The sequence below is a fragment of the Atractosteus spatula genome, chromosome 8 (genome assembly GCF_055471065.1).
Source record: "Atractosteus spatula isolate fAtrSpa1 chromosome 8, fAtrSpa1.hap1, whole genome shotgun sequence".
In the NCBI taxonomy this organism is placed as follows: Eukaryota; Metazoa; Chordata; class Actinopteri; order Semionotiformes; family Lepisosteidae; genus Atractosteus; species Atractosteus spatula.
The window spans coordinates 30989407-31004639 of record NC_142713.1 but is presented as its reverse complement, the minus strand read 5'-3'; the positions used below and the strand labels follow the sequence as shown (position 1 = coordinate 31004639).

The following is a 15233-nucleotide window of genomic DNA, read 5'->3' as shown; positions in this document are numbered from 1 at the left end:
TCAGATTCAATATAGAGGGATTGTAAGTACATTTTTTTTATTTAATTAATATGAAAAACATATTTTTAGATACTTGCTGTATAAAAAGTATCTGATGATCTATCAAGGTATAATGTGGAAGTACAGAATCAGTTTCACAGTGTTGTATTATTCAGCAGTTTTTATAAAATCTTAATTCTTTAATCCTAAAATAACCCAGTGTCTGCTGGATTGAAAACATACCATCTGACAAAATCATTTTTGTGTTGATGTGTTTTCATGTGGCTTTCAAACTACTGAAATTGCTGCACTGCATTTCATTTAATGACCTCAAATTCTAAGATGAGTGTGTGCAGTTCTTATTTCAAACACTGGATGGCACCCTACACCTTTACAAGCACCACACCTCAACAGCAGTAGCTCGTCAGAGTGCAGAAAGCATGTCTGAAATTAACATTTCACAGCTTTTTTCACACTTTAAATAAAACATTAAATAAACAATAATCCCTCTATATAAATACATTAGATGAAAAATTCTTAAAATAACTATATAAATCATCTGTATAATAACATTCTTAAAGACTATTCAAAAGTGCTTTATTTCTTAATTGTTTAGTACATTTATGTTTGGACATAGTGCCAGCTAGGGTGATTTTTCACTATTAAATTGTTTTTTTTGTTTTTTTATTTTTATTATTTGATTGTTTTTTTAAAATAATTTTCATGGGCCATTTGTCTCCCCATAATATTCCAGGTAATAAAGTGGACTTGATAACGTTAGACTTCGATATGTGTGTTTCCTGAGCATCTGGGCTTGACTGTTTTCCCCAGGTTAGGCCAAAGACCCTGATCCCGGACAGCCTTCCCCACAGCCCCTGCCAAGAGCAGATGTCCAGCCAGCCGCAGAGCCTCCAGAAAGCTACAGTGGTCAGCATCAAGAACCCTGGGCCTGCCCTCCCGACAGCGAACAACACCGTCAGTCATGTCCAGCTGCCAAATGGCCAGTCGGCCACCCCGGGCCTCTCCGAGCCCCCGACCGTCTCCACAGCCATCAGCACGGCGGGTGTCGCCTACGCCATTATCTCCACTTCGCCCAGCAACAGCTCTGGCAGTGCGGTGTCTGTGGTCAACGAGGCCATCAAAGTGCAGCCGCTGCTCATCAGTGCAGATAGCAAGGTGGGTCCCCTGCCTGTGCCGCTCTGACAGGCTCGCAGATACTCCCTTTGTTCTCGTCTCCGCAGCCCTGGCAGTCAGGGCTTGAATATTTATATCAGAGTCAGTGGTTCCTCGGTGGTTTGATAGTCTGTGCATGGACTACATTTTGGGTGACAATATTTCACGATTTATTAGGTTTGATAAGGAACTCACATTTCGGCGACTCGTGTGTCATGGCTTCTACGTTATTAGTCATGGAACTGCACTTAAGGGTTCAAATTTGGTCATTTTTAAATGTACACTGTATCAGTACTAAAACTTCCATAAATTGCTAGAAAGGTAAGGAAAAAGGCCAGGTATGACTCTAAACTAAAAATTCCAAAAAGAACAGGTTCAAGATCTAAATACAATTGTCCTTCCGTGCGGGTCAACCGGTTCAGGTGCTCATCTCAGTGTGGGTTGAGGTCTGTGATCCTGACGTTGCGGGTTTGAATCTGGGTCCTGTCACTAGCTGACTGTGACCAGGATGCTCCAAGTGGTGGAGCAGTACCGGCTGAGCGCTGCTGAGGCTGGGGTGGGAATAGTCAGCTGGGAGTCACCCGGTTCTCTGACACGGTGACCCTGCACATGTAACATGTGGTGTTGTTAGTAAGGAATGAACTTCTCCTCCAATTGGAGCAGAGCCTCCGGCTGGAATATGTTATTAAATCAGTGGCTCAAAAGTGGCTGTGTCAGAGGAGTCTGTCTATACAGTACCTCCTCATTCTCCCCTGTGTGCAGTCTCAGGCTTCATATCCCTGAGTGAAGATGTGAAAAACACAATTGGAGGGCTCTAATTGAGAGGGTATAACAATATATAATTGGCTGGTTTTAAATTAAAAAGACTATCATATACCTGTAGGAAAAACGCAAGGAAATAAAAAACGTATACAATTCAGGTCTGAGTATGTCCAGGTTAGAAGGTCTGAAATTTAAACACTGCTTCCACTAGCCCTAAAATTTTGTTATCAAAACTTGATAGAGTAACATGACCCTAAAACTGGGAAAATTTCAGGTTTTTACAGTACCTTGCTTGATTTTAAAATCACTTGTTGATTGACAGTAAACCAAATACCTAATCTGTCTGTAACACTGCCTCTTCCTCCATCTGTGGTGTTGTGTCATTGCCCTGTCAGGTGATAATAATTCAGCCCCAGGTTCAGTCGGGCCCTCAGAAACAGCCAGAACCAAAGGCTGAGGCTCCTTCCCAAGAGCCCGTATTGACATCGCCTGCTCCTGTTAAAAAGAAGAGAGAAGAGGATCCTGAGGTAAATAGGTGCTGAGCACCTTAGTTGTTAATTATCCCACTGCTGGGACTGTAGTCTCTCAGCCCCTTTCCACTGACAGTATAAGAATCAAATTTCTCTTTTGAATGTCCTTCTGTTTCGTATGTCCTTTCTTTCTCTGAATTAGCTGTAGAATGAAAGTAAGAACTAAATGTGGACTAGACAATTTTATCATCCTTGCAACACACACTAATGAATTATTTTTATGTAATATTACATAGAAACCTCCATATCCCACTAATTAAAAAAGAAACTGCTGTCATGTAAAATTATGTATTATGCAATGCTAATGAAAATCTTTATCAGGCTATGGCGGCTATGGCGGTTAAATGTCTCTCCTAGCCATCTTATCATAATCATTTAACTGATCCCATTATCCTGCTAGCTAATCCCTGTTTATCCCGTCTCATCCTCAACTTTCACCCTCCTTTTCCTTATTTGAGCATCTGACAAATGCTATCCCTTGTGTAAAGGTCCCGGAAATCCATTTATCAAATATATCAAAAAGTCTTGTTTAGCAGCACACAGGCTCACCTCTCCAAAAGAAAATTCAAAGCTCAACCTTTTCTGTTTTTCAGTAATTGAACAGTATAAAGGGAAAACAGGAAACACACAGATGAGGCAAGAGCCCTAACTGCACTTTTACTACACAGCTTAAAATAATATCTTTCCTATTCTTTTAATATGTGTGTTATCCCCACCTCCAGCTGCCTTTGTGGGGGTCATGTGAAGTAAACTGCTTCACTACGTACTGTAGCCCAGCTCATACTCTGGCCTGATCGCATTTTGTTCACACATACAGAGGTTCTGCGTGTTAGTGCAGTCTCTTTAAAGAATTCAGGATTTTCTGATTTGGATCCCTTTTATGTACAAAGAGAGGGTGAAATACTCATACCAGTGTTATAAAATGCAAAACAACTGTCATAGAAATAATAAGGTAAAAAAGTGTTCACTTTTAGTCTTATTTAAAAGCATGTACCTTCATAAACTACACTGTGTGAAGTTATTTATTGAATCTCTCCTAAAGCTCAAGTTTTCGAGCAAAGCTGTCTCCATGCAAAGAGATCTGTCTCAAAAGATCTAGGTGGCCTGTAGTGTCATCACTGCGACAAAAGAAAAAAGGAATTAATGAAAACCCCAGACTGTTTTAGTATGTTAGGGCCATATTGAAGGTAAATATCTTTACATCTAATGATCACTGTCTCATATTTAACCAAATTGGAATTTTGACAGCTTTTTACAGCTGTCACATTGTTATAGTTTTAAGGCTTGTTTCTTCCCTTACTGATCTTATCCCTTCTGGTTATTTCATTTCCCTCAGAAAATTGCCTTCATGGTGGCCCTTGGCTTGGTTACAACAGAGCACTTGGAAGGTAAGTTCTCACTCGGTGAATTGCGGTGAAGTGACAGACTTCAGTCAAACCTGAGAGGTCCAGCAGCTCGTTAGACAAAGATGAAGGACAGCTGTCCGTGACTTACGGGATTCAGCTAGGTTTACTTGTTTCGCAGCTTCATTGCTGAAAAAACAGTTGAATCAATAATTAGTGAGCAAAGTTTGATATCAGTGCTTAATTTGTACTTGACGAGGTGCTAGGGGTCAGTGTGTACGGCATACTGGAGTGCATAACTATGACACACACACCGTCTTAACACATTGGAAGCCACTGGTGTCGATATCAAGCTGAAAAGGTTGACCAAACAACATTTTTATTTAGTAATTTGAATACCACAATCAAATGCGATTAGGCGTGCTCTATTATTGAAGCACTTCTAGTCGGATGGACCTGTTGTCTGGTCTGTAGTATTTCCGAATCTGATGGTATGACCCCCATTAACTTTTATTTTGGTGATAAAATTAGCATCTTCTTTATTATTTTCCAAGCAGGCCCATAACACTAATAAGGCACTTTGTGGATCCAAGTACGAGCCCTTAACTACCATTCGCCAGATTTTAGAAAGGCAGCGTACCTCTTGTACCTTCTCAAAACGTATCCTCTCAAACACTTTTCTCCTGATTCCTGAGGAAATGTGTTGTTAAATATTTGAGCAACATTAGAATGCAAAACCGGTCTCCTGTCATTCCCATTCTATTGCTGACAGGGTGCGCACAGAGCAGTAAAGTGCAAGGCTCCACGTCTTGTTCCATTTTTTATGCTGTTTTTAAGATGTTCTATCATAGCAAGATTTTTCCTCCGAACTGTAAATAAAGAATTAATGCAGTAAAACAGTGAGCACCTCCAAAATGATTCTTAAATGGCAAAGGCACATGTTAAATTTTTCATGTCATAGGGAGGTACTCGTCCAATTGTGAGGTACTGGGAGCTCCGGCCCAGATTACGCACAGGTTTAGATGATCTTAAGACTGCTCAGGGTTCAGACTACAAGGCAGTTACCAAGAGTTGTTTCTGCAATCTAGTTAAGATTGTTTGGACATACAAATGAGTCTGTCACTGCAGATATCCTGCATAATGTAACACTTAGTGACTTATTCCCATGGTCACAGAAATCCAGAGCAAACGTCAAGAAAGAAAGAGACGAAGCACAGCCAATCCAGCGTACAGTGGACTGTTTGAGCCAGAGGTAAGACGAAGAGCAACTTGTGGAATTGGCTGCAGCTGTAGTCAGGCTTGAAATTGCTTCCTTACTAAATGAAAGATGGATCCTGTGATTGCATCCTCTGTTTCCACAAGGACTTTCAAAGCCGTGACTTGAGTTGTTTGCGGCATTTTATTACACCTGGTATAAGAAAAATAATGTTTTCTTGAAGACTACACTTTGAATAGAAAATAGGAAAACAGATTATTAAAATTCTGAATACAACTTATTTGATGTAACCATCAAAAACTAGCTTGCAAAAAACTGAAATACAGTTGCCTGGATATTTGTTGAGTAAACGTAGCATACCAGTATTTAAATTTGGTAGCTCTGTGTCGTTTATATCTCTAAATAAATCACCAAATAATATACAAAACTGAGTAATAGCTGATTATCTGAAAGCACTTATCATATCTTCTTCTTTTGCTTTCCAGCGCAAACGACTTGCATCAAATTACCTAAATCATCCACTTTTCCTGACAGCAAGAGGTAAACCAGTTTGTTATGATTTAACATAATTAGAGCTGAGCACAACAGGCAGGACAGTGTGTTATTGGAAATTAATAGAGCCTCTCTGGAGAAAGATTTTTACCAAAATCACATCCATTCATCGATCCATTTTCAGCAAGGGTTTCATTCTTGGAAGGTCACCCCGAGCCAAGTCAGGACTACACACTGGCCTCCCTGTGTCTTCGGGTTTTTGTGCCAGATGAGCTGTAAATCTCTTAAGAAAATAGATGACATCAATTGATCTGTTGCTTTTTGTAGTGGTTTCTGCACTTGGCCCTCAGTTTCAAAAACTTTTCAGGAGTACAGCTTCAGGACAAATAATTTTTAAGGTTTCTCATCCTGATTTGAAGAGGTTGCTGCCTCCTTTCAGACTAAAGAGCTCTTAATAGGTGATCAGTTTATGACTGAAAAGATACAGGTGAGAATGACAAAGAAACAAACACTCCCAAGCTGGTGAAAGTGATGGCGTCTTCACGAGCTCAGGAGAAATGCCTTGGTTGTTTTACTGCCCAGTTTGTGGATAGTTCATCATGTGTCATGCATCTTGTGGCCCTTGGCTGCCCTTTTTTTCAGTAGCTCAAATGTTTTTTAGCATACTACTATCACATCAATATAACCAGCATGAGTAAAATGTTTATTTAAACCATGTTAAGACCAGACAAGTTACCAAAGCTTTACTTAACAATGAACACCACAGTGCCTCAAGGTTTATCTCCCACCAAACGCACATACAACAAGAAGTGTTTAAATGAGGAATGCAAAATGTAGACGGACTGAGGATTATTTTCTTCATTTTTACTAATGGACATCTTTACTATCTAGCCTGAATTGATCACCATGGTCACTTAAAAAATGATGCATGAGAGAATGAAAATGACCTCCAGACTTTTTAAAACAAAACCAAATGCATTTTTTGGAAAGATTAAGTATGTTTTGAACCCATGCGTACCAAATTCAATGGAGACATCATACTGTATATTGTGAGGCTTCTAAAAATCAGTCTCATGCCTGATTGGTCCTAGTGCATGGCTATTACTTACCCATAGCTCTGTTCCCTTTGAACAACTTCCTAATGTCGGCTACTAACATATTCTCTGCTTCCTGTTTGCATGCTAGCCAATGAGGACCTGTGTTGGAAGGTATGTTCAGTGTTTTTAGTCCTTGTTCAAGGCATCATTTGTGAGCTGTCATGGGAGTTATCCTGTGGTGGTGCATGTTTTGCAGTATAAATGGAGGAAAGTGACAGGATAAATCACAGTCGAGTTGTGACCTCTGTGTGAGATTTAAAAGAATTATTGAATGGTTGCACAGTTGAAACTGAAAATAACTGGCAGCTAATTAGGGTTTTATTTACCAGGTAAATTTGAAAATGGATAAGGAGCTGTTCAGTCCCTAAGAAATGATAGGTTTGATGTTTTTGGTCAGGGGTTTGTTAATTTATTATTTCACACTGTTGTAGCAGTGATCACTGAGTGAGATTCAGCTGCATTTCCATTATTGTACTAAGCTTATTAAGAGCAATGTTTATGCCATGATTGTGTTCATTGGGTAGCACAATTATCTGGTTTTAAAATTAAATTAATGATAATTAGCTGCACTTTCTGATTTACATGCAGAAAGAAGAAAAATAAAAAAATCAAGGTTTACCTAACTGGAATGTTCTAATTTTGGCTAATTTTTAATTTAATTAAAAATTTAATTTAATTTTATTAATCCGTTTGAATATCGATTCTTTCCTCAAACACAGATTTTGTGCCAGTACTACAAATGCTATTCTGAGGTCTGTGTGCTCTTTTTAGATTGAAAATAGTCCAAACAAAATTCTCAAATACACTGCTACCATCAGTATGAGTCAGTGGTTTCCTCAAATAAAAGAGACGCTCATTGTGAAAAGCGCCCCTCCCTCCGACCTTAATCTGCTGTTGCTTGGTTTCCACTTGTAGGCCCAACATACCGTTATATAATAAGACATCTTTGCTATATTTAACTCTTAGGAATTTGGAAGAACAACACAACCTTGCCCTAAAGTAAAAGTTTATTTTTTTCTTTCTGTGGGCTGATCAAAACAGATTTTCTTACATACTTTTTAAAGTTTATATATTGAATATTTGTTATTTTTTGGCTCCCTTCTCCATCAGAACTTGAGAACTTGTTTGTCAGGGACCATTTTGAAAGGCAACTCTTTTGAAGTGTCGCATCTTAAGGCACATATTTCAAATGAGTTCTGTAATTATTTCCTTTTTTTCAATCTCACAATATGTTGTGTCACCTGAATCTATTTATTTTTATTCACTTTTAATATTTTTTTGTAATAGATAAATGTACATACAGCAGCCAGAAGTGCATGATGTGCTGTTGGTTTCATACCTCAAAAGGCTTATGAATCCATGGGCATTGCTGACGATGTTTTAACATATTCACATGATCACTATATGTTAAATAGGATATATAGCTGAAAATACAAACCTCAGTTCTTATTCTTTATAATTTATTTGCTAGTTTTGATCTTTGTTGTAAAAGAAGGTACGTGTTTAATGTAACATAATGTTAGTGTGTGTGATGACAGTGATACGATACATACTGTACTTTAGTGCTTGAAAAGATACTTTTGTGAGTCACAGCAAAAAGTCTTTCCTTCCTGCTCAAATAATCTGTTTTACTCATAGAAGGGATTCTTCTTCAGTACCAGCCCAGTAGATGAAGACAAGTGACCAAAACAAAAATAAGTTTGCAGTAGCCGAGGACTGAATCACAGCATGAAACCTCAGTACAAGCATGTCTGTACACTCGGCAAGAGTCCTGGTTTCTGAGTGTGTGTGTGTTTGCTGTACTTGTTCAGGATGACATCGTACACGATGAGCACTGTGCTGTATGCAAGGAAAGAGGAGAGTTACAGCGGTGTCACAGCTGCCCCCGGGCCTATCACCCTGACTGCCTCGACACCCCACTCAAGACCCCCCCCAAGGGAGTGTGGGTGTGCCCAAAGTGCCACAAGAAGGTAAGTGAGCTCAAAAAGCATGAGCCCAGAAACTGCTGTGCTGGTGTGGTACAGCACGCTGCCTGTGTATCATCACGCCATCTTCATCCCGCAAGCGAACTTCAGGCCATTAAACAATTTGTCCTTTTAGGATTACTTATTATTGGCAAGTAGTTCACACGTACACAAAAAAAGGAACAAACACCATCTAATTTCAAAAACAGGAATGACTGGAAATGGAAGTGAAAAGGAGTTTGGTTCAGGAAGCAGGGAATCCCTCAGTTAAAATTAGATTATGGAGGCCCTAGCAGAGCCTATTGCTTCCTGCCTATGGCTCTTCCCATAGCAATAATGTCCACAAGCCTGCTGTATGTACAGTACTGTAGTTTCTGGTCACTATTACATATTCCAGCTCCTCATAACAACTCTTTAAGATGCTATTACCCAGCAAGCACTATTCCTCCTAACCAAGAGTTGAGGACAATTATACAAAAAATGAGATGAACAGGACAGTCAGTATAAATTTCCCAAAACATTTAATGATAGGTCTGTTCCCAGCTGTGTACAGTATGTAAATCCCATTTGTCTCTTTCTTAGTATTATGTATTTTCTTTTTACAAAATTAAAGTAATTATATAGAAAATAAAAGTGAAATAATGTTGTCAGCTGTTTTGCAAGCTTGTTATTTAAAACTCATTTAGCGTCAGCTAGACTCTTTTATTAATTTTTCTTTTTCTTTTATGAGGTTGCTAGTTTAAGTTTTCAATAAAGTATTGTCAGACGAAAATGTTGTGTAGCACCCTTGATAATGAAACACAATATTACATGCCTGTTATTTGTTCTTAAATAAACTTTTTAAAGGGGAGAAAGTTGTGCAGTAACCGTTTTAATATGTTTAATATATGGGATTATTAAGTATATTTAATTTATTGTCAAAACAATTATTAAATAAAGTGTTTCTAAATTTTGCATATTCTTCACATTTGTATTTAAATACTCTGAAATAAAGGCAGATATCATATTATTCTTGATGATATCAGATTGTGAATAATAAAGCTTTTTATTTAAAGTGATTTTTGTTGTTAAAGAGATCAAATTAGTAAAACAAATTGTATATGTGTCAAATTTATTTGAGTCTTTATTATTCAAATCAACATAAACCAAGCAATTTAAGATTCTAAAATTAAGGAACATATATATACTGTAAGTGTTTAGAAAAATGTATTATCATATCCCACATTAAGGAAATTCCCCCTTTACTCCAGTGTTATGGTATAGTGCTCAGTCGTGCTCAGTCGTGGCTGAAATAAAATCATACATTTTGGCATTGCAGGTTGGTAGAAAAAAATATTTTCCTTGTAAGAAGAATCTGTAGAGCAATACAAGACTGTTCACAACTTGTTATGTACACATGAAGTTTTTTTCTTTTCCAGGTACTAAACAAAGACAGCATGTCCTGGCCTCAGAACTTGGCTGTTGTCCAGTCTTACATAACACACAAAACAGGTATGCCTTGGTGAAAAATGGCAGGTCTAAAGCTGTCTACAGCTACTCGTGACTCAGAAGCCATTTTGGCCACATACTGAACAAAACAAGAAGCAAAGTAATACATTTCAGAATTCGCTACTAGACTATTTTACACATTAGGAACAGTTGTATGCCCTGTTTCCACTGGAAAATTATAGGAAGGCTCTTAGCCAGCTCAGGTTTTCACGGCAAAGTAAAGAACAGTCAAATATCTACCGTTCTAAAGTTTGACCACTTGCTGAGAGACCCAAAGAGCCTCCTAGCTGGTCTTACTACAGCATAGACAGCCTCTACCATGGATCTGGCTCAACCAGGAGAGAGGAGTGGAAAACAATCATCGTCACATGAGTTACTGGGAACAAAAACAGACTAAGGTGACTCTAAATAGCTAATGTGCCTGTAAGCTTCACACGATTGTGAAGAGATTCATTATTTCCTAGACTTAATCTTTATTCTGTCAATATATAACTTTAAACAGTCAAGTGGCTACAAATTAGATCTCTGTTGAGAAATGAGATGTTGAGAAAGCCAGAAATTATTGTGAGCCGTGAATAAAGCAGTTGACCAAAAATACCATGTTTTACCTGAAAGTCGTGCCAATGTCAAAAATTGAATTTTTACTCTTACACATTAGACGGGAGTGAATCTTTCGTACGGGGAGGGATTTCACACAACATGTACTTCCAGGTGTGTCCGGTTCAGCGTGAACTCCCTGTAACCAAGTCACTGTACGATCTCTAAGTCTGTAAATGACGGTTTAGAGCACTTCAAGCATATATGGGCCTTTAAGTGTGGAAACAGATGTAACAAATCAGGTTATTATGTCATATACTCGAAAGTTCGGTTTCATTTCTCTCAAGTTTAATGGGGTGAAGACTAGAGCAGCTTTCTCGTGCCGCTGTGGTGATTCCGTTTGCGTTTGTTGCACAGTGAAAGAGGAAGAGAAGAGGAAGCTGCTGAAGAGGAGTAGTGAGCTGAAGAGTGAGCGCACACAGCTGGAGGAGAGGGAGCAGCAGCTGAGTGATTCTCTGGCGGTACGATCCCCTGCCACAGCTCCATGTAGACTTAGCCATTAAAACCCAATAGGTGGTTTTCCACTGGCACAGATACCCTGCAGCAAGCACATAGGAGAGTATTTCCTGCTGTATTGCAAGAAAATGTATTCTGGAATAGGTCCAGCCTTGAGTTCTCAGCAAGGTTGAGGTTATATTTCCAGATGGAATATGTGCTATATTTCCTAGTGCAAATGATCTTGAACACCACACAAAAGGAGGCAGTGCCATTCCTTTGCTTCCTTCCCATAATCCTCTGAGGTGTTTGTGTTCAAAGAGGGAACACAAAAGGGAAAACGAGTAATGTAAAGTAGCAGTGTCAGTTTTTATTTTCACACGCATATTCTTTATTGTGTACCCCTTTAGTTGTTCTTACTTTTCTTAACTGTCCTTGAGTTTGTTAAACATCACAGCAGTACAGCCTTAAGGTAATGAAATACCTTTAGATTACAAAGTGCTCATGCTCAGGCTCTTCTCCTGCAGAAATACACCCTACTGTTTCATTGAAGTGAAAATGTGTTGTTCAGGAACAGAATGTGCAGAGGTCCTAGTGAAAGATTTTTACAATTAATTTAATTATTAATCCGGAAGCAATATTTCTTGGCAGTTATATTATATTTCTTAGGACCTGAAACAGTGCATATGGATGTCCCTTCAGGTTTTTTAAATATTCTTTTCATTGCTATTTGTATTATAAAAAAAGACTGTGTAGAGTGATATTGCTGGATTTTTAATGTTCTCATAGATTGTATGATTTAGTTTTGGTCTCGTAATCGTAGAAATATGGTCAAAGCAAAGCATTCAGTCGCAGGTTTTCAATAATTAAGAAGTACTTCTAACTTTCCTACCAACAAAGTCTCAACACGGCCATTTCTTCTTCTCCACAGAAATGTGTAGATTTGAAAAACAGCCTTTTGGGAAAGCAGAAGGAAACTCAGTCTGCCTTGGATCGACTGAAGGCTTTGATCAGACTCATCCAGAGGGACCAGATGATTCAGGTGACCATGACTGCCACCACAACCACAGGGGCCGCCCTTCTCACCCTCCCCTGGATCAAACCGCCCAGCAGCGCAAGCTCGCCCTCTGCTGGTACTTCCGCGCACGTGCAGAAAGGCCTGTCTCAGGCCCAGGGCAACAACTGATCACCACCACCCCACACTGAGCCAACCTGCGACCTGCCAAATGCGCAGAACACCTTCCACATCTTCTTCAGAACAATAAACTTTTTTATAAGTCGGAATACCATAGAAACTTACGAAACAAATTTAAAACAAAAAAAAATATATAACCAATGCAGTTTTTGGAGATCTGCTGTGGCAAAATGATATCCCACAAGCAGTTTGTGATGAGTATTTTGTAAACCCAACACCTTCAGTGCTTACGAGATTTTTTTTATTATAATTGTTATTATTTATTAATATTCTTGGCCTTAATGTATTTATGAATTAAAAACAAAAAATGGCTGATATGGAAATACAATCTAGTATTGCATATGGCCAAAAAATAATGAAAAACCTAATAATGTTTTTTAAAGCAAAATTAGAGGAGAATAATGTTCAGCATATAGTAAGCAACAACACTAGCGATTAGTAGCAGTAGTTACAAAAGGTATTAAAATATAAAACTGAAAGAACATTTTCAACTGTACATTGATATATCTGAGTAGAATTGTTATTATTCTCTTATGAACAATGTTCGCCATATTTATTCAGGTGAAAGTGGGATGAGGAAACGCTTTCAGTGTGTATGTATGAATCTATTGAGCCTTCAAACAAAACAGAATAATTTTTCAGTATTATTGTTGAGAACTTTAAAGTATTTAAAATGACACTACAGAATTTACCATTTCTAGTCCAACATGAAGTATTTTCATGCTGATGCCTGGGGAGTGAAGTATTTAAAGGGGGATGGCTGTACAGATGTTGTATTACTGTTCTTGCTGGTTCTTGCTGTTACTTTTTTTAAATTAATTATTATTATTGAATCATATAAATGTGATGTTCTTGTTTCCAGTTGCACCCAAAAGTAGATTTTTTTTTTACAAGGGCCATTTATTTTTAACATGGGTCTTTCATTTTTTGCTATTTTCTTGTTTTCTTTGCCAGTATAGAAAATATGCCAAAAAAACTTACATTTTTGTACTGGATTTGCTGTCTTGACTTCCTTCTTCTTTTTGTCATTTTTGCTTTTTTAAAGAAATGTAATATATGACTTCAACATTTTAGTGCTGAACAACCACTTGTTAAGAACTATATATATATACTGTATATCGGCTAGACAGTACAAACAACCACTGCCTCAAGTAGAATTTTTGAGGGTTCTTTGTTACTATATCAGTTTTTTACACAGACAAATAGAGACCTGATTGCTTTCTTCTTGATGGGACAGTTTTAAGAGTGAACACTATTTAAATAGTTAGTCTTCCTGCTAAACAAAGGGACTGACTGGCCTCTCGATAGGTCTCAAGTCTGTTTTCCTTTCTATTTTGCAGGCATGTATTGCTAAAAAGCCTGTCAGTGTTACACCGGGCCTGTCTTGGCAGGGAGTGTTAAGACAGCTAAAGTTGTAATGATTTCTGTTCTTTCTGGAATTGTTTAACAATATTGTTGGTTGATTTCTTGTTAATTTATTATGAAGACATGAAGGTAATGCAGTATCCCTTTTGGTGCAAAATAATAAAAAAAGAAAGATCCTGCCATCTTGTGCAGGATAATTTTCCCCCTCCTGTATGATTTTAGTTGTCTTTGAGAAATCTGTATAGGAACACAGATATCACAAGAGAAAGAAATGCAGTGATCTTCTCCATCATGCTTCTGTTGCAAAAGCTTTGTCTGTCTGTCCCGTAGATGTTGGAATGGACATTAAACAGACATTTGTATATACATCATTTTTTAAGAAGAATATTCGGATCTATACACATCCACCCATTCCCTCAAATATACAGATAAATGGATAAAGAATTTATATTAAAACTTACATTGAAATTAAAGCTATTGTGAGAAATCGATGCAGCCTTTCCTTAGAAAAGATGAGTGTAACGAGTAAAGTACTGTGGAGAAAACTGGAATATGCACCAAGAATGAAGAGTTAACTCTTGAGTTATTTTGGACCATTATTTTGTGTTCGTACTGTTGTGGAAGCTGGCAGCTATGATTTATTGATTGGCTTCCTATCTTGAACAGCTGTAAAGTGAATTTAATCTTTTGGCTGATCAGTGCAAGTATAAAAGATATATAACGAGAGACATTAAAAACACAACAAGTGAGTATTGATTTGTTTCATTTTTAATGCCTCTGAGTATATATATTTATCATATATTGCTGCACAGCATTCATTTTCGACCTTTTTCTATAGAATTGTCTTTCTGAGCAGATAGAGTAGTTCTTGCTGTTAAATTGTTTCACTTTTCTGAACTACCAAACAATGGTAGTCTTTACTGCTTCTCTAATGGTGGTAACAATAGCCATTCCTGATAATTATCCCTGTCTGAACAACAGATTCCACCAGAATGTAGCAATGCCAAGTATAGGAATATGTGTGAATGAGGTACTGTACATACACAGACATACACCTTGCCAGTACTTCACAGATATCCCTTTGATTCTGTTTTGAAACCTAACCACATATTGTATATATACCATTTTGTTTTAATTTTGCTGTTATAATTGTGATTTTCATATTATCCTGCTTTAAATTTGTAAAGTGTTGTTAAAACACCTGGAAATCTGACTGGAATTCTACTAAGAAAGGGAAACTGCTTTACAAGCTTTATTAATACCAAGAGGATGTATAACGCTGGACACAACTGGCTGGCGTTTAAATTCAGTCATGGACGTGCCTGGCTGACACCCTGTAGTAGGTGCAGTCAACTGAAATATTATTGGATGTGTGTGACAGAAGAAAATCACACTCAGCTTAAACATTCTCTGGGAGAGAAGGAGGTCAGGGTGTGAAAAAGCAGACGTGCTTATCTGTGTGTTGTGAGACAGGAACTCTTGGGTAGGTGCTGCACTGACTGCTAGACATATTGCATTTTTTTGAGAAGTGTAATTAGTTCTCATGTAGATCATTTGTTTATACATCATCTCCTTCTTTATAACAGAAACATGATGT

At 37.9% G+C, this 15233-nt stretch overlaps 1 protein-coding gene across 1 annotated transcript in view; it reads left to right on the top strand.

The window, feature by feature from the left end:
- Positions 1-12401, top strand: part of phf21b (PHD finger protein 21B) — a 103984-nt gene extending 91583 nt beyond the window's left edge. The window contains exons 6-15 of the mRNA XM_088923429.1: positions 811-1155; positions 2310-2441; positions 3781-3832; positions 4963-5039; positions 5489-5543; positions 6681-6703; positions 8404-8562; positions 9975-10047; positions 10999-11102; positions 12008-12401. Coding sequence (XP_088779555.1) covers positions 811-1155; positions 2310-2441; positions 3781-3832; positions 4963-5039; positions 5489-5543; positions 6681-6703; positions 8404-8562; positions 9975-10047; positions 10999-11102; positions 12008-12262 — 1275 coding nt within the window. The 3' untranslated portion in view covers positions 12263-12401. The remainder of the gene's footprint in view (positions 1-810; positions 1156-2309; positions 2442-3780; positions 3833-4962; positions 5040-5488; positions 5544-6680; positions 6704-8403; positions 8563-9974; positions 10048-10998; positions 11103-12007) is intronic.
- The last annotated feature ends 2832 nt before the right edge of the window (positions 12402-15233 follow it).